The 19,659-nt window shown below is 42.9% G+C and overlaps 2 protein-coding genes across 2 annotated transcripts; both read right to left on the minus strand.

Moving 5' to 3' along the window:
• Positions 1-1,878: 1,878 nt before the first annotated feature.
• On the minus strand, positions 1,879-3,042 carry PLAGL1 (pleiomorphic adenoma gene-like 1). The gene has a single exon (XM_009709565.1). The coding sequence runs from the start codon at positions 3,040-3,042 to the stop codon at positions 1,879-1,881; it is 1,164 nt and encodes a 387-aa protein (XP_009707867.1).
• LOC104168841 (PR domain zinc finger protein 10-like) lies at positions 2,987-13,249 on the minus strand. The gene is made up of 6 exons (XM_009709566.1): positions 13,198-13,249; positions 12,550-12,705; positions 11,362-11,474; positions 8,949-9,098; positions 5,527-5,646; positions 2,987-3,154 (listed from the first exon to the last, which is right to left on the minus strand). Exons 1-6 carry the CDS (start codon positions 13,247-13,249, stop codon positions 3,104-3,106), a joined length of 642 nt encoding a protein of 213 aa, XP_009707868.1. The 3' UTR covers positions 2,987-3,103.
• Between the last annotated feature and the right edge of the window lie 6,410 nt (positions 13,250-19,659).

Below are 19,659 nucleotides of genomic sequence, written 5' to 3' on the forward strand. Positions count from 1 at the left end.
TTTCCTTAATCCAAGTACTGACAAACTTGTAAGAGTATTTGGATCACTGTAGTTGTACAACGCCATTGTAGTTCATTAACAGCAAAACAACAATCATTTCAAAAGTATTTTTTATTTGAAGCTCTCTGGAAATATTCTTGTGATTAATGGGGGAGAAGAAAACCAGCTTGCTTCACGCTATATTTGCAATGATCAGTAGGTACTATTAAGTCTCTTTGGATTTAATGGAAGAGTAGCTCTTGGGGTTTGAGAATTTACTCAGATTCAGAAATTCTGTGTTTGTTTTAGCTGCAACAGAATCCATTAGTAACAGCATCATCCACTAAAACCAGGATTATCTTTTTTATAACTATAGGTTAGGTAAGAAAGTAAATTGTGAAGAGTTGGTTTTTGGGTTTTGTGGGGGTTTTTTGTTTTTTTCTTTTTTTAATAATGTTATCTACTGGGAGATATGATTTTTGCAATTTCTCCTAGTCCATGCACCAGGTGATAGGACTGTCACACCGACACACCGTCAACTGGAATTGTAAACGGACAATTCGCCTCAGGAAACAAACAGAAGTCCCTGTGGTTCTGACTTGGAAGAACCAAAGGCTGGAATTCCAACTGCAGCTGTCCCAATGCTGCTGAGCAAAAGCCCTGTGATTAAAATGGCCTTGACCGTTATCACACCCACTAATTTCAGGCAACACGGGTGAGGCAGGGTCATAACCTGGTTTTGAACAGGACCCAGAGTCCACTCACCACTGCGACCCTTCTGCACGTGGACCTGCCCCGGCCCCATCGAGGTCCCGCTTGGTCACGGGCTCCTCCAGGCCAGGGTTGGCTTTCCGTGAAGGAATCCACATTTCACATGGCTACAATTACGAATCATTTCCCAGACTAAACACAGGCCATTTTTATCAACAAAAGGTGAACAAAGGCCCCTTAGGTAGGAAGAAGGATTGTATTTTATTGAGTGTTAAATCAATCAAGCTGTTGACCCAACGGGACAACATATCCTTGAATTTAAGCAAATGCTTAAGTGCTTTACTAGAGAGAGAGACCACTGTCTGATACCTTGCCAGATCCATCCCTAAGTGAAAAATTAATGTTTTGCTCTAACCTTTGAGACAATTCACTTCCCATACTGAAAACCGCACACCATAGAGAAGACATCAGTTCTTACACAGTCATGCAGAAATGGTAGTTATATCCAGCCCTAGGAAAAAACCGCAGGAGATGCACACAGCTGAAGTGCGCTTCAGAAAACAGAATCTACTTAAACATCAGCACAATAGTGATCTTCATTTTAAAAAAAGTGAAACAAGGAGGTAAAAAATTTACTCTTGGAATGATTCTGAATTAAAGATTCGTAAAGTTCATTACTGAAGTGCTTAACAGAAATCTATGTGATGTTGCTAAATCGTGTTACATTTGCCATGTGTATAAAATTTGCTGTGATTTACAGCTCATTAAAATAATTTTTCTGTGATTTCCCCCTTCTTCCATTCACCCTAACCCTATTTCTCCTACCACAGCAGCCATAGTTTTACTGTGCCTGTTATGATGCTTTACTATCGTTGAAGATATTTATTCAGTTCTTTGCGTGAAAGGTAAGAAACAAAAACATAGAGGGTGTTGAGGGAAATGTGTTAGTTCTACTATTGTCATATGCTAAAAAACTAATAGTAGTATGAAAAATAGAGCTTCTGCTTTATTAACATCCTGAATTTAACTACCATGTTCATAACATGCTTTGAAAACATTTGGGGCAGTTTTTCTTAAAAACAAAACAAAACCAAAACCACCCCCTCCTAACAGATTTAAGTAAGAAGCACAGTCTTAAAAAAAGAAGGGGAAAAAAAAAAATCAACGAAAAAACCATGGTGATGATAGTTATTTGAAGGCATGGTGAAAATGAGGCAAAGTTACAGAATTTGTAGTGGATGAAAAGGAGCGAGGAAGATGATGCAGCTGGTTTATGGCCATCCCACCAGTTGCTAGCTGAAGACCTTGCTGCTGGCCGAGGCCATTCAGCCTGTGTGACGGTTCCTCTGGACCAAACGCCATTGTGACGTCCCCAATAGTGTTCTGGTTATCACCTGGTGGGAGCTGCCAGAAACCCATCACATGAGTGAGATCCATGAAAGGCAGGCTTGTAGTTTCAGCTGCTGCCTCTGTCTCCTTGTGCACTGGGTACTTGTTAGTATCCCCAACAGGCCCTGAGGAAGCTTCTTCCAGACTGATTTTGTGGAGAGACTGAGGTTCTGGTAATGGCAGGTCCTCAAGAAGATGCACGTTGTAACCTTTAACATCCACTTTTATCGGTAGATTCTTGAGGGGTCCTGCTGCAAATGAGGTAGAACTAAGGTCGTATTTATTAGGCTGCTGAAGGTTCAGGCTGGCAGGAACGGCGGTTGAGCATGGTGTGGGATGGACAGCTGGAAGGCTGTCTGCACAGCCCATCCTTTGCAAATGAGGAGAAGGTTCAAGAGGAAGAGCAGTTTGTATGCTTGGCTGGGAATGAAGATGTGAACAGTTGTATTCCTCTGACTCTGAACTATTCAAAATCCCATTCTGGACAGAGACCCTTTCAGGAAAAGGGGATAGTATGGTGGCATCTTCCTTCAGTCTGAATGGAAAAAGCTGGTCAAGGAGACCCACTGAGTCACCATTCTGCAGCCTGCTCTTCAGCAGTTCTTGTGGATGAGTCTTCCTAGTATGGCGAGTCAAGTGGTCCTTCCGCCCAAACCTCTGGGCGCAAAACTGGCACAGAAAGTCTTTGCAGCCTGTGTGAACTACCATGTGACGCCGCACATCTTTACGCGTATAGAAGTGACGCTCACAGTGGTCACACTTGTGTTTCTTCTCCTTCATATTGCCAGTTGGTTTCCCTGCATGGCTTTTGAGGTGTTCCAACAAAACTTCAGTACCGCCAAACTCCTGGGCACATACCCTACAGGTAAGGTCCCCACTGGTGGCTGCATGAAGAGCCAAGTGTCTCTTATAGCCTAGCTTGGTGTTGTACTTCTTGCCGCACTCTTCACACTTGAAGGCCATCTTGTTAGGGTCATGAGTCTGAAGGTGATTCTTTAGATGATCTTTCCTGTGAAAGGTCTTTTCACAGTAGCCACACTGGTGAGATTTCTGTGGAGAATGAGTGGCTGAGTGCCTAAGACAAAAAAACAAAAAAAAGTTACTTGTGTTTACATTTACTGCAGTACATTTACTCTTGCAGCTTCAAGACTTGAAAACACTGGCACTCTTGAAGGAAGGCATTTTCACAACTTGTCAGATTATTAGTAAAAGCCTAACTTTTTTTAGCGGGGGAGGCGTTAATCATAAAGCATAGAGTAGGTTAAAATTGCTCAACATAATCTTTTTGGGTAGCCACCACAATTGAGGGAAACTAGTTTTCTCCAATTCTACCAAAACAGGAATAATAAAAACCGGAACTCAGAGATTAACTGCCACTAGGACACCCAAAGGAAAAAGATGTCCTTGTTTTATTCCCCACGCACCCACCAGAAAAGGAGTTCCTTCAGAGCTGTACCTGAGCAGTTTATATTTGGAAATGAAGGCTTTTGTGCATCCGTGCTGTGAACACTTGTAGGGGCGCTCCCCTTTGTGCACGTAAGTGTGGACTGTGAGCTTGTCAATGGAATCAAATATCTTCCCACAGAGGCGGCAAGGGTAACTGTCTGGCTGCTTCACTTCTCTTCCCTTCAACAGTGAAGACCGGCAGTTTCTCCATTTAGGTATAAACCTCACAAGAGCATCACAAGCGTTTCCTGAGCTGGCACAGCTAAGCTTTGCAGCAGAGGAACAGGAAATGGTCCCGAAGCACTGAGCAATGCTTTTGCCTAACGCCGCTCCTCTCAGTTTCCCTTTGAGTTTGCTTTTTGCTTTTACAGGTCCCAGTTTATTTGGTGGTCTGAACCTGGTGGTAAGGACTCGGTCTTTATGGATGCACTGGTGAGATTCCAGCAGAGCGAAAGTTGCAAAAGTGCTTCGACAGCTGGAGCATATCCAAGGGTCAACGGGCTCTTTCTGCAATGAGAATAGAAACAGGTCTTTCTTATTAGCCATTCTAAGGAAAGGTCATATTCTTCTCACTGACCCTACATCTTCTCCTGGGCTTTCCCAAGACTTGTTGTTGTCCTTGGCTATATTTACTTCAATGAACTACCATACAGCTGTTCAACTGGAAATGGGTTCTCTCTAGGAGTCTACAAACTTGAAGGAAAAAAAAAATGGTTGGCTAAATACCGATTTCCCTGGTTTTGTTTAGCATTTACTGTAACAGACCGGAGTCCTTCACCTTTGTTTATCTGTGTTTTCAAACTCTCTACATGTGTTTGTTTAATGGAATTACTCATAAAAGCAGTTGCAAATTGTACTTTATCTTAGACTGACCTATTTTATCTGCTATTGCAACCATACAAAAATTGGGTGGGTTTCTGCACACAAATGTAGTTTAGCCATATAGGATTTCCCTGTGTTTTGGGCTGACCATGCTTTACCAGACAGCAACAGTCAATGCCTCCAGGAGAGAACTCCTCACTTTTAGCTTGACATTTGGCATTCAACTTTCTTAAACTCAGTAAGAAACACCTTAGGTTTGGGGATGCCTGACTTAAAGGCATTAAAACACTTTTTTGGCAAGCAATGCATTATTTGGAAGTATTATTTCTGTGGAAGTAAGAGCTCTACCAGATTCAGTTGAATTCACTTTAAATACGGACATTCTAAAAATTCCAATGAGAAACAATTACAAAAAACACCCAGCCACTGATGAAACGTACTTCTAAGTAATACACGGCCATGTACTTCCTTAGCTGTCTCTACATTTCACATAAGCTTCTGATAAACTCTCCTTACTTTCCCTTGCTCTTGGGCTAGCTTGCTCTGGAGAGCATGGTGACACTATGTCCACTCTGGCTTTACAGATTGAGCCCTCCTCTCTCTTATCTGTGTCTGATGCTGTGGCTCTCCCGCACCTTCCTTCTGGGATATACTCTGAAGGCCTTGTACACAAAAGCAGCAACGAGGTTACTTCCCTTCCTGGAGCACCTCTGAATTCCTGGTTCATTTGTATTCCCCGTTTAACATTTCCTTCTAGCTTAGTTATAATCTTCACAGCCATGTTTTCAACACTTAACAAACTTTTTCTATCAGCTTAAGGATTCCTGCTATCATACAGTGCATTATCTGACCAACCGGGGGAATTGGTGAAAGAACTCTGAGGCTGGTCACCTTGGTAATCTACAAATTAGTGCCAATCTTAAGTCTTTCCAACACATCCCACCGGTGCCACCTACTTCTGGCTATATCTAATGGCTCCATTGGGTTACAAACACAGGAGAGGAAGAGCAGCCTTTCCCTGAGTAGCTGTTTGGTTAAAATTGCTCTTGACTTTGTGTTAGCCAACTACTCTATGGTCTACCCTAGCATTACCAGAGTTACAAAAACAGAGAAAGCATGTAAACAAACTGTAATTTACTGTGTCTGGTGACGGCTTGAATGCAGATTAGAGGTACTTACTGCTACTGGAGGCAAAGGACAGACATCAGATTCTTCTTTAATGAAGACTGCAGAAGCTTCCATAAATTTGGCATAATCGGCAGCATACCATACTTTCAATTCTGTGTGGGGTTCAATTGGCTGTGAATGCAAGAAAATAGCACGTGTTTACTTGTGCCAATTTTCCTGTACCAAATAAAACTAAAGACTGGAGGGGCAGCGGTGTGCAATTTGTTGTCCTTACCCAAGTTGCATTTTTTGAATCTGTTTAAATTATTGGTAACTTAGTTTCAAGATTCAAGCACTTTTTGAGCACTACTATCCACTAGGGTTTGACACTTTCACGGTTCCTAAAAACAGAAATGCTACCTACAGAGATTTTGGGGGGAGGGCTGAGTAGCAACAGGAAGGGTGCCTCAGCCCTCATGACCTTTGCTCAGTGAGATGTATGTGTCTGCGATGCCCAGACATCCAGCAGTCTTTCCAAGCAATATCCCATGCCCATTCTTTGATGTCTTGAAGCCCACTGGACAAAATACTTAACTACAGGATACAACCAAAGGAAAAAAATGCATTGTGAATGCACAACAGCTCGGATGCCTCCTGGATATGTTGCACTCACGCAGCATGGGCGCAGAGTTGAGCCATATGTGGACTGCAAGTCAAATTTCCGTTTCCATGTGCCAGGCTCACTATGCACGTGTTTTATTGCACCTCTGCCCTCCTTTCACTGAAGCCTTCCCACACAGGACTAAGGGAACCCACAATGTGCAGTCTCCCATCCAGTCATCCCTGCTCAAATCTTTCCTTGGACTGGACTATGACCTCCTCTGACAAATACTTTCAGTCAATAATACAGCAAATAGAAATAGAGAGGACTGATTATACTCACTGGCTAAAGATCTATTAGTTATTTAAAAGCAAAGGAGAAAACTAACTTTGGGGTCATGATTTATATGAGCCCCTGGCCCTGTACAAAATTTTCTTCATCTATAATAAAAACCAACATTGTTGCAGGAGGGGTAGAGCCAATCTGCACTATACTTGTAGTTTTATTTTAACTAAGCCAAACTTGTGCCACTGAGAAGAACAAACGAGCCTGGAAGGAGAGCAACTGAATCTTATTCCACAAAATGTGACATCTTAAAATGCACTTATTTTGTAACATCAGTGTTGGATAAGCATGGTAGGTGAAAGACCACTTAGATGGTAAATGCTGACAGGTAATTGTGTGTATAATGTCGAAAACTGGACTTTTGAACTCCCGAGCGCAAGCCTGATTGCTAACTACAACCAGTATGGGTTGGTTGTATGTTTGGTAACACCTGGCCTCAACAGAAATGGTATGTGCTGAACTCTCCACTCAATAAAGGACATGAGGCAGAGCCACCAAGTAGGAGGCAAATCACGGGTTTTGTTTCTGCATATAGTCTATTTAGATGGAGAAAACCAAGCCCGGGGGGAGCTCCACAGAGAAATATGCCTGGAGATGCCCTGGGATCTTGGCCAGTGACACCTGAGACTGGTACCCACAAAGAGCTGCACAGCACGGTACAGTCATGACTTTCTGCCCAACATTCCTGGACCAGTGGCCACCTCCTCTGTGGGAAGCTGGGACCTGGTCAATGTGACTTTGGAGGGAGGGCAAGTGCATCAGTGTGTGAAATAGTCAAGTAAGGTAAAAGCTCTAATCTCAGTAAACCTGAGATTAGACACCAGTATCCAAATCCACTACAAGTTGTCGTTTACTCTGTCTCACCTGTGACAATAAAAGAAAGGTATGGCAGCACCCACGTGAAACTCTCCTGTGTTCAGACAGACAGCAACTGTGGATGATTTTTACTTCCTCACAATTCTATACTTTTTCTAAGCCCTTATTTCTGGGGACTGCAGTCATCAGGTCAGCAAGTACGCTAACAGTGCTGTTAGTATGCCTCTTGCATGTATGCTTTTGTAGCTGCAGCCTCATGTCACCGAAATCCTCTCTCTTTGTAAAAACAGTAGGGAGAGGAGCCAATCCTTCTACTTGCAACTTAACAGACTTTATTGAAAAATATCTTGAGAAAATATCTTCATAATCAGCCCTAAGGCAGCCTCACGCCATGACCAGCAGGGTGTGCCTAAGTGTAGAACAAGGCTATCACTTTCACTGGCATTAAGAATTTAAATTATACTGGAAATCGTAAGTTACCAGTTCATAACCACAACTTCTTAGAAAAGCATTTGTTCATGCTTCCCAAATATACTATTATTAATCCTGTCAGTTCTACAAGTATACCATGCATTTAAAGTCAAATTGAAATCTCAAATGGTATGGACTGCACCAGAATCTCAAACACAGCCTAAACAATGTCTCAGATTAGCACATACTGGTTTACATTTTCTTTTTTAAAAATAATTATTTTAGTATTAATCCAAAAGCAACTACACTTCATACTACTACAAAAGACTTTGAAGGTGTAGAATGTTACCACTACTAACTTATTCTCATATATTTCTTGCTGTGCAGGTGGAGAAACAAAGATGCAGGAACAAAGGTAAACACTCCAATCCCACAGAAATGCATGCCAATCTTGGAAATGAAATTTAAATGCTGGATTTTAATCCCACAGTAACTTCTTTTGACTAATATTCTCTCTTTTTTTTTTTTTTATTTTTAATGCCGTTCACAATGATATACAAGCATTCACTTAAGAATAAAAAAGGAAAACAATGAATGTTCAACATATAGACTTCAGTTTCCTAAGTGTACAAAAGAGTAAGTTCTGATTAAAACAAACTTTGCCTGAGCAAGTGGCCAAAACAACAAAAACCAAAACTGTATGTTCCATTGTCATTTATAAATACAGAGTATTCTGTTCTTTCTCTGCAGATGAAGATGCAGTCCAGAATCTCTAACATAAACTGAAAATCTCATAGCAACATTGCAGTATTGTGAGTTCTGCAGTTAAGTCTTCAGATTTAATGAGTGCGGAAAACAGTATGTAAAGATTCTACTTAGCGCCCTGCTCCTGAGCATCCGGTAATGTGCTCAGAATACAACGTGTGTCCAAAAATGTACTAAAGGACAGGAATGTCCTTGTTCTTTCCGGGATGAAGTACTGTTGAATGTAACAATGCTAGATAATCTCACCATGTACCTATCCGGAACTGAAGAACTTTACAACATTCACATTTAAACATCGCCATCATGAATGATATTTCTGTTTCCCTCTGCTCAGTTTCTTTGCTACCCACAACGGCAAGTGCACATCACCTTTTACTGGAAAACCCCATACGCTGCTTGCTTTACTATGGATTAAGTGGTATAAAAGATGGTATGGGATAAAAATCCAGCTAGCAGAATGTAATCAATCTTTCATTTGTAAAAGGGTTAGCCTTTCCGAACCTTTTCCTACGAATTTCCATTTGGATGACAGGTGAAGCAATGTGAGTTTAACTACCTTAACAGTTGTGAAGTAGACTTCTCCACAGTGCTGATAAGCCACAAGGGTCTGTTCTTCTTGGTTCCGGGCTAGCCGGACAAACATCATCCAGTTTCCACAGTCTTCATTGGGAGTGTCCAGAAAGTACTTCCCTCCATCTTTCAATACCTGAAACAAAGCAGGAGGACAGGAGAAAGAACATGATAAAACCAAGTCCTGTATAGAGGTACGTTAGTTTTCTTTAACTTGGAATCGTGGCTATCAGGTTTTTACCCTGTCTTGGTCATATGTTCTTTGAAATCGTGGTTGTTTTGAAATAGATCACTCTTAAAGAATACCGAGTGCAAAAGAAAGTGAAGAATGAATACCTGCCGAGCACCTAGGTACTAAAATAACTGTAGGCCTTTGTATGTATTTCCAGTTTATATTTCATCATTTTTATGTTATATAAAGATAATATTACAAGAACTAAGTGCAGGCAGGTAGAAAGATAAGCTTTATGCCTTAATGTACTTCCTGAGTACTTGATAATCTCAAACTTTAGCGCTGCATTAATGCTACATTTTGCAAGGAACAATTGAATAACTTGCGTAATAAGTCCAGAGAGGTAACATACCATGTAACGGCATTTTAACAGTCTTCTCTTTTTCCCCTTAACAATGCAAAAGTAAATACAAATGAACAATTGTGCCAGAAAGATCTCTTTCTTTTTGCTTTACTTCATTCTTCCTATATTCCTTTCCAAGAGGAAAGGAGGCAAACGCTCCCGACCTCTTACAAGATAGTTGCTCTTCTGCAACATAGCCTCGAACACGGACAGCTGAAGTTGCACAACAGATGTCAGCACAGCATGTATCTGTTCTATTAACCACGTAACTGAGAAATTAACTACAAAAAAACTTGCCTTTCCATTGCTTCTGGGAAGTATTTTGTCTAACTTTGTCACGTTTCCGATGAAAACACCTGTCTGTTGGACAAGTTTGGTCACATACTCATAATGCTGCTAGGGAGAAGTCAAGGCAGCCCCTATAGTCACGTAGGAAACCTGGGACTCTAGTCCTCTCTCTGAAGAAACAGTCCATTCATCAGCCAGAGCTGTGTTTATCACTTTATACTTTTAAGCAAACGGAGCGGACTGATAGAGAATAGGGTGTGGTTTATAATGGTTTTGTGAAGAGGAACGAACTGGGTGCTTAGCTCATCCAGGTTGGCAAGCTTGTTAGAGAAGTGCACTCTCTGCATTTGTAAGAATTGAAATGTCTCATAAAGACAGAAGAAATTTAGTTATGGAGAAGAACAAATCCTCTCTCGTGTCAACATGCCATGAAAATCCCACGGAAGGACAGTGTTACTTTCCTAGCAGATCATTTGCATGACTTCCATGAGCAAACAAAGTTTACAACAATTACTGAAGCTATTACTTTTGCTCTCAAATGAAATTACAGAAGTATAGGTATCTATGCCTTCCTCCAGAACATGCAGTGTTTTCCAGTCCCAAGCTTCTGGAGAAAGCTCAAATGAAGACATAAAGCATGTCCCAGGACAGCTGCTGCTGGTCCCTCTTCTCCTTGGGGGTGAGAGGGCCTGATGTGAGATGCAGGCTCTGGAAGAACCGTGACCTGTTGGGAAGTCCCGACGGAGGCTGTGGCTTGACCACAGACTCAATGTATGACGGAGAGGTGTGCCCAGTCGTGACCCCGTGCAGCAAGATGCAAAGACCGGAGCCTAGAGGAGTATGACCAGCTATTGCTCCCAAGGAATTCCTGTGGGAAAGGATGTGCATGTAGGTATGTCTAAAGCTGGGCTAGTCCTGAGAGGCCACTATTTGTGCTGGATAAAGTACAAACAATAGTGTCACGGTCCAGCTGAGATGATTACTATCCGTGCATGCAGCAAATAACCACCTAAATAAACTGAGGTAGTGCACTGTGTGTCAAAGTTTATACATAATCACATCATTAAGAAGAGTTTCCCCATCCCTGCACTGTTCCTCCCTACTAAGCAGGTGCCTCAGCATGTATTTCGGCCACTATTGCTAACTCAGTGCACAAACTTAACCCTCCCAATGGCATGGCGTTAAGCACAAATCCTTTTGTTTTATCTGGGAAGACATTACTATCCTTGGATACTTTCCGTAGCCGTGCTCTGTAAAAAGTTTATCAAGAGCTGCTAGACTGATAGGGAAATCACCCTGGAAGCGGTAAAACCAGAAAGCAGGAAAGCAAACTTCTAGAAAACACAATATACAGGAACATTTTGGTACTTCAGGTTATGCTGTGTTATCTAATAATTTGATTTACATTCATACATACAGACCAGAAGTACAATTAATTAACTAGATCAGATGGCAAACTGACTGGTTAAAATACATAAACACATATGAACTGTTAAAGACAGATATGCACTTCATAGTAAGTCACTGGGTTTTTACCTGCAGGACTAGCCTGCTCTCATCATAGCGGGTCAGTTTTGTAGACAGTTGACCAACATAAGGACCAAACTGTGTTCTCTTCTGTATTACTTTCTTTGCAAATACTCCAAGGACTGCGAATAAAAAAAGACCAGTCTAATATTAATATAGACGTCACAAACTATTTCTTGGATATTTACAGTTGTGAAAATGGAGATAAACACAAATAGTACAGAATACATGAATTCTTCTTCTAAACAAATAACCCAGGTAAATAATTCTAACAGGAAGACTCTAAAAAGGATGTAAATATGTACAGAGATTTTTAAAAAATGGGAATTACATTGAACACAAAAGCGCCCCAAATCCATGCCAGGATATTAAAACGAGTACGCAATACAAATGTGTTGATACCCTTCAGTCTACAAGCTGATGTTATCGTAGTGCTCTGCTTGTTGCCATAATATATGAGGTTTTTCTCTCCCAATATGAGTGGAGACATCTATAAACACAACATTAGCCATTTTAAATATTCTAGTTATTTCTCTGCCTAATACATATGGTGCGACACGACAGGGATCTTGTCATTCTCTTTCTGAAATGCAATCTAGGCAGGACTAATGTTACACAGGTAGCCGTGGAAAATTTGCACGCTAAGGATGTCATCCCCTTGTTGAAATTTGGGCATTCAGACTGCCATACCCTCAGAAGAAAACAACAGTCTTTCTATAATACCAACTGGAGATGCTGCAAAAGGTAAATTAACCCCCTGGGTTCTTTTGAGTTTGCAGGGGGTGGATGAGGGATGTTATTTACTATTTTGTTTCTGAGCTCTTACTGAATACTCTTTCCTGTTTTGCATGCTTGGGGAAAAGAAAAAAATACATAATAGTGCATGGCTGTTACTATTAGATACAAATTCAACATTCATTACACTTGTATTGACCAAACAGAGCTAACTGATAGCTCACAGCTAAATGTCACATCAGCTCTGGCTAAAATCCTGCCATCAGTCTATGTGTTGAAGTTACTAGAAATCAGTTACAAAAAACAGTAGCTGGATGTGAGCTTTAGCTGCGTTCAGTTGAAAATAGTCTTCATACTGTCAATACCCAATGATTATGCCTTGAGTTATTCATGAAAACAAGCCAGTGTTAGTACTTTTGCCCCTTCTTTCTCAAACATGGGGAAAAGAGCTAAAATACTTACTCTGCTGGTTTCCAGCTCGCAGCTCCAACACTCGCAAAGTAAGGTAATGAGGTAGGGTGAGACGGGCTCGGCTAGGAATAACCCTATCTTTAGCCCTGATGAGTGGTCCGTGGAGTTTGCATTCTCCTATAAGGCTTTTACCGCAATCCTCACACCCTACAAATCCAGAAAAGGGAACCTGTTACTAAAAATGACATACTGCTCTCCAATTTAGTCTCTTCTAATTTTGTCACCTTGAGGACACATCTTGAATTACCAATGCTTTTCTTCACACCACTGTTCTACACTAGGTAGTAAAAAGATTATCTGCAAGGCAAAATTGAACTAGGAAGGTTTGAAGTAACATCTCCAGTTTCTGCATTCTCCCCTGTGCGAATTGGTGGGTCCTGACCTCCAAAGATTTATAGACATCTTCATTTGGAGGTATTGCAAACCATGCCTTTGAAAACTAGGATGGCAGCAAAACTGGAGCTCGCAGCACGCACACCTATAAATCAAGGTGCACACATTTATATAGAAATGAGAAGGGCAAAGTTGCTAGTAATAACCAAGGAAATTTGCAGAGATCCAAGGAGTCCAAGAAAGATAACTGTGACTTTGTGAGCCTGCACAGATCATTCTCAGTAGAAGACGAGACCCTCATCATACCATGAAAAATGAGTACAATGGGTCTTACAGTCACAACTCGGTTGACCACCATGCTGCCTGTGGAAGTAAGCAAAATGGGCACGCCGCATCTCCCAGTCATCGGTTCACATTAATGACATCTGCAGGCTGAACACACAAACCATCCAGAGAAGTCATTAATGAGAAATACACGTCTGCAAACTGACTTTCCTCCAGCACACTGAGATATTTTTGGTTTGGCGTAACTCAAACTGGTTGCCAGGGAAACTGATTCGGAGCAGTGACACAACCGAGTGATGAGACTCTCCAGCAGAAGGTCATTCCAGCACTGGTGTCACGCAGAGCGATGGGAAAAAGGGGACTTCTTGCATAAAACCTTTTTATAGACAGTAGAAACCAAACCAGTGAGCCAACAACATGTCACGACTGAGTTAAAAGGAACAGCTGACATTGGTCATCCATGGCTACCTCATTTTGATTTACTTCTGAGAATGCTGCTGAGCAAGTCTATTCAGTAAGTGCCAATAAGGAGCAGAGGAGGGAAGCCAGAACAGCCAAGAGAGTCCAAGGGAGCCATGGGACACTGTAGCAGAGATCGGGGCCAGAGAGGTGAGGCTTCAGCACAGACATGGGCTGGTAGGCAAAGAGAGGTCAAGAGAAGCCTGAGGGCTCAGGAGATACCACCCGGAGAGCCACCAGAGATGGTCTTTGAGAAAGGACAATAGCACCATAAATGCCAATATTCAGGGTAGCTCAAAAAGGTTTCAGTTTGTAAATACAAGTAGGCACCTGACTAAATTACACGCCTCGAGAGTCTACTCCAAAACCTCCCCAAATAAGCCTGATGTGCTCCTACTGAGCTCTTTGGCCTCTCCATCAACTCTAAATGAGGAGGTAGACTTGCATGTTGGCCAGGCTGCAGGCACTGCAGTAGTCCATATTCTTCAATAATTTGGGGACCATGTAACTGTTTTCTTTTGCCACGGCTCCCAGGCTGCACACCTGCACTATGAATAGCTGAAATACATGACTTTTTTTGCTAGTCCTACAGATAAAGAACATGCCACTCTACAGCCATCATTTAGAATGGACAAAAAATAAATAATACAGCTGCAAAGCAGATTTTTCTTGTTACACACTGTTTCATGTACCTGAAAGTCTTTTACAGCTAGGCTGGAAGCAAAAAAATATTTTCTTGGTGATTTAACTTAATTGGCTTTTAAATAAATTCCCAACAATCTATGTCTTCTGAAGGCAACAACATTATGAAGGTTTCCTGAGCTTACCTAGAATAATAGCGACTTTGTCTCAAGTCAAACAGCTCCTGCTTGGAAAGTCATTGTATGCAAACCACCAAAAAACATTACCAAAAGCAGAATGGAGACAAAGAACCGCTGTTCGAGGGAGGATGTATCTAATCGTAAAGTACACGACCTTATCAAACCATGCCATGCCTTTGTGATTCATCACCACCAAGCTCCTGAGCAAACCTTCCAGCCGTCCCAGGGCAATGCCCACCGCGGAGGCCCCAGGGTGGGCAGCTCACGGGAAGGCTGGAAAGGGAAAGCAGGGAAAAAGGGTCTCCCTTGAATCAGCCTCCAAATTCGGAATTAGTGTCCCATTAGCTAACCCCACCTTGGTCTAACGGATCCAAGACGGATCCAAGGATCCAAACCTGCTCTGAAACGATTCAGGCGGTGGCGTGGGTGCTGGGGAGGCACTCCTCCAGAATTCGGGACTGCTTTGCATCCGAACGGGTGCCGAGCATGCCACTCAGCTTAGTGGGCCCCAAGACGGCTCCTGAGGTAGCCAGGTCTGACTGGCACGAGGAAGCCCTCAGCCAGAACTGAATGAAATGAGCTGCAGAGCTGGGACTGTTTTGTAAGCACCTTGCTAGTACGGCTTGGGATCCTGACCTGGCATGGCTGCGTGGCACCTTGAAATATCTGGAGGTGCCCAAGGCTTGTTCTAGGATTTTCCATCTTTCATTACATGGGATATGAAGATAACTAGACGACTTTGTTATTTAACAGGCATCCTGGAATTACATTCATGACACAGTATTTCTGACCCCACACCAGCATGTTAGCACCCTGACACTGAATTTGTTGCACACTAAAAATTGCCAGGTGCACCAGAAGCGCAGGACTGGACCACTGTAAATATAATAACTTTAGGGACTATCCTGGGGAATGGGGGTCTTTGTAATTTTTTCTCCCCAAAGTAACAGCACAAAACTGTCAAGTCCACATTCGTCCTCAGAGATAATCACAGACCAAGCCACGATCCTTTACATTTCAATACGAAAGTACAGATGCCGTTGGTGAAGGAATGGATGCATTATCGTAGCTGCAGCACGGCACTGGTTTGCAAAGTTCACACAGATTTTATGCCCCCTTTTAACTTGGCTGTTTAACTAAAATGTAATTTTTTCAGCAACAGCCTCAGAACACACTCTAACCTGTTCTGAAATATGGAGCATCCAGCTATGGAAACAACACACACTTTGTCATATTAGCACTAGAAATCAAATACACTTGATTAGAAAAATTACTTTCTGTGAAGAAGATTTTTTTCTGTTTTTTGTTAGGCACTTTAGTACCTTACTTGATACTTTTACAGTTTCCTTGCTCCCTTAAATTGTATTTACACAAACAAAATTAATGGATTCGACGTCACGTTTACAAGAATACTTGATAATGTGCAAGCAAGCAAGAGAAAGTAAAACTGCCTCCGTTCCTGTGCTTTGCTGTGAATTAGATGAGTAGGTAACAAAAAGAAATAAATGAGATTCACAGGAGTCACAAGCTGTTAAAAACCAGATCGGTCATTTACTGCCTCTTCAGAGCAGCAGTGCTGTATTGTCCCCTAGAGGGTATTTCTTCCTTCTTTCTCTATGTCTTTGCAATGATTCTGAAAAAGTTCCAAATAATGCTGTTTCTTCTCTATCTGTAGATAAAACTACACAAGCTAATAGATTTTGTAGCTGATAAGATTTTGGTTTTGCAGAACTCCGCCGCAGCAGCGGGGAGGCAGGCGTACAGAAGAGCCCAGCACAGGCGCGGGTGCAGACTCGGACCAGGTCGTGGGTGCACAGCCACCACTTTATCAGAGGGACGAGGTGCTCATGCCCTGCAAACCGCTACAAGAAGGGCACATCTCCTGTACACAAGAAGGGCACATCTCCTGTACACCCCCAGCCTCGTACCCCTGCACCTGAAAGCATCTGCTCCCACTTCTGCCCAGCCGTTGGGAGGCATGGGTGGCAGCCGTGGTTTTCCCTTGCTCTCTGGGTCACCGAAAAAATGACACCAGTTGTCTGCAGGATGCACTCCCACTACATGGGCTGACCGAAACGCTGGCAGCCGTGTTCCCAGGGAGGAGAACGGGCTGTGAGTATGGCTCACCTGTACTGTCCTCACCATGCTGGTGCTTCCCCCCAGTGCAGGTCTAGGTCTAGGTGACAGCTCTCCTTTGCCGCAGACTACAGCCTGCTAGCCTCAGTGGCCAGCTTGCCTCGTCCTCCAGCCGGCTCTGGGGCCGGCCATGCTGCACGAGGCAAAGCTCCCGTGGCCAGCAGTAGCCAAGTTGGTGCGGCAGCTTGGGCAAGCTGGATTTGAGCACAGTTAACAAACTCAGGTTTCCAAAACAGCAGCACTGTGCCACCCCGACAAGCACAAGCCCGGCCTCGGGGAGAGCTCATTAGCGTGGGCAAGGAGCCACGGGCTGCGGTTACACAAAGTGCAGCTGCAGAGATAACAGGAGCTATACATAGCCATACTAGGAACTGCAATCACTGTCGTGATAGCTCGAACATACCACCACCTCCTTCACCAACCAGCAGCAGAACACCACTTTTCAAAACCAGTTTGCTAAAAACTAGATGCCTATCAGGCAGTTCCTTCCTGCGTTTTCTCCAACCTCTACTTTCAAGCAAGACTTTACAGTACCTGAACACTTCAGTGGCCCACAAGATGCCTGCGGTACAATTTACGTGCCCTGTGAAGGCAGAGGCAAGTCATTCCTTTTAAAACATCCACTTCGAGCAAAGACACGCTGCGAGAAACGATCGTTGGCTGAGCAGCACTCAACATTGCCTGTGCTGTTTTGCATCATTAGAATTAGCTCCCGTGCGCAGAGGGAACAAAGATCAGTGTACACAGCAGTTCAAATCCTAGCCTAATTACAATCATAAGATTTGCATAGCAAACAACAATAATTTATCCCAGAGTACTGCTCCATTAGCCTTGCTTAGTTTCCACGCAGAGGAATGCTGCAAAAATACCTTGTAGATATTTTCTAAGATATATTGCATGTGGTCATGCCAGTCTTGGTTCTTCTTACACAAAGGTACATAAGGTTTTCCTGGCCTGTGGTTTGTTCTGCAGCACTCCTTGCTGGAAAAGCTTGAAAACCTTGTTCTACAATATAATTTATTGGGCAAAAAATTCACGGTACTCAATTAGCAAACAGTTAATCCCAAGTTATTTTCCCGTTATTGTGGGCCACTGCCACACATTTCCTGTGTAAAATACGTTTATGAAAGAAGCCTTACGTGTCTGAAGTTTGATGCACAAAGTGCATTTACAAAGGAGCTGAAGCTCTTAACTGATTAATAATTCATCCTATTTATATCACAGTAAAATAGAACGTTTCATAATTACCAGAATTCAGAATAATTTTATTCAAATCCCATTAACTTCTGATATTTTGTCATGCTAAATTTTCTACTGACAGATCTTCCCTTTTTAACTGTAATAACTGATCCCTAGTTCAGCACAAAAATAGGTGAATGTTTCTTCAATGTCTCCTTTTCACGTCTCTTCTATCTCATACAACAAACCTTGTATTTGCAGAGAGTTACAACTGCTCAGCTCTGCATGGAAAAAAAAAAAAAAAATCAGGAAAACACACTCCAGGCTGACTGTGCAATTGTAATTGCTCACTTGAGCCGAGACTGAAATCTTGCACTTTCATGCACCACACAGTGTATTATTTGGGAAGCAGGTGTTTTTTTTTCCATAAACACCAACATCCCCCAAAAAAAGAAAGGGGGGGGGGGGAAAGACATTTACTACTAAATGCTTGAGAGGGAAACCTTCAATAGACTTCAAGCAGTGAGCTCCCACGTCTTTGACACATGGAGACCCTGAAGCCTCACAGTCTCTACCTGGTGGGACCAGCACAGACCCTGTGGGGCACACTGCCCGGGCAACACTGGGTCCCTTACCATGGCCATGTGCTGCCGACTGCCATCCTCAAGCTTGTAGGCAACAGGACCAGAGCCCCCGAGATGCTGGTGGAGAAGGAGGAGTAGTCCTGGTCCTGCACGGGGGTGAGCAGCACCCTGCGAGTAAACACCTACGCCTCTGTTGGGGCCCTCTCTCCCCAGGGAGGAGAACGGTAGGCGGTTTGCAAACAGCCCAGCAATCGTTCTTAACATTAAACATACTCATAGGAATGTGACCTCACTCTACTAAAATGTAAAACTTAAAAAATTAGTTACTATATTTGGAGACAGAAACAGAGAAATGAAATACCAAACACGGTTCACTGTCACCCCATACGTTCAGTCAGACCAGCAAGTCGAGCTAAGTCCCTAAAACTGGAACCCAGCACTGCAGGTGAGCCCAGCCCTCAGGCATCCTGACCCAGACGCTGATCTGCAGGGACACCTTCCCTCACCTTGTCTTCATCCTCCCCATGCCCCCACTTTTGTTCCCAAGAGGAAAGAAGATTTGGAGGGAGGGTACATCCTTGGGTCTCCAGCAGTGCGAGATCATCCATCAGGGCATCCGCCCCTGCCTCACAGTGGTATGATCCTGTCCAGCACAGCTGGTCTTATGGAAGGATGCCTCTTATCTGACTGTAAAGAAACCTAACGCAAAGCACGCATCCATTTTTCCCTGCAGACCCAAGAGTTCCAGTATGTAAACTCTTCAGAACTCCAAAACTATTTGTCATACAAACACATAAAAGATAACAACAACTATGATTCATGACTAGTTCCGAATAGGGAGTCATCACGATGACAATCAAGCACGTCTGGGAACAGTAAGTTTTTTGCCTGGTGACCACGAAGTACTACAACAGGCATAACCAGAAGGAATTTAACCAGTTTCCCATAAAAAGTCATCCTCCCACAAATCCCAAGGAGGCTTTCTACTGTGCTTCTTCCGTCTTAAGAGCAAAACTGTTAGAGAAGCCTCAAGGAGCCCAGCCAGGCTGTGAAATTTGGCAATGTGACTGCATGCAGTAGCTTTAGCAGGTTCCCACAAAGCCTGTGCGGCAGAAGGATACCTATGCTCTCTTGTATCTTACTAACTTCTCAGATAGGAGGAAAAAAAAGTTACCTTCACTGCTGGAACACCTGAAAGGGCAGTAACTTAGAAGACTTTCTTGCAAACTTAAAGAAAAAAAAAAACAAACAAGAAACCAAACAGCAGGGAAAGTATGTAGGTGTGTCTATCAAGTTTAACTTCA

This window comes from Cariama cristata, unplaced genomic scaffold (genome assembly GCF_000690535.1).
Source record: "Cariama cristata isolate BGI_N322 unplaced genomic scaffold, ASM69053v1 scaffold25571, whole genome shotgun sequence".
In the NCBI taxonomy this organism is placed as follows: domain Eukaryota; kingdom Metazoa; phylum Chordata; class Aves; order Cariamiformes; family Cariamidae; genus Cariama; species Cariama cristata.

Coding starts and splice junctions, on each gene's coding strand:
- LOC104168841 (XM_009709566.1), bottom strand. CDS start 13,249: ATGGTGGTCAACCGAGTTGTGACTGTAAGACCCATTGTACTCATTTTT. Junction 11,475..12,549: donor GCGAGCTGGAAACCAGCAGA/GTAAGTATTTTA, acceptor TTTTATTCGCAG/TCCTTGGAGTATTTGCAAAG. Junction 5,647..8,948: donor TCTACTTCACAACTGTTAAG/GTAGTTAAACTC, acceptor TTGCATTCACAG/CCAATTGAACCCCACACAGA.
- PLAGL1 (XM_009709565.1), bottom strand. CDS start 3,042: ATGGCCTTCAAGTGTGAAGAGTGCGGCAAGAAGTACAACACCAAGCTA.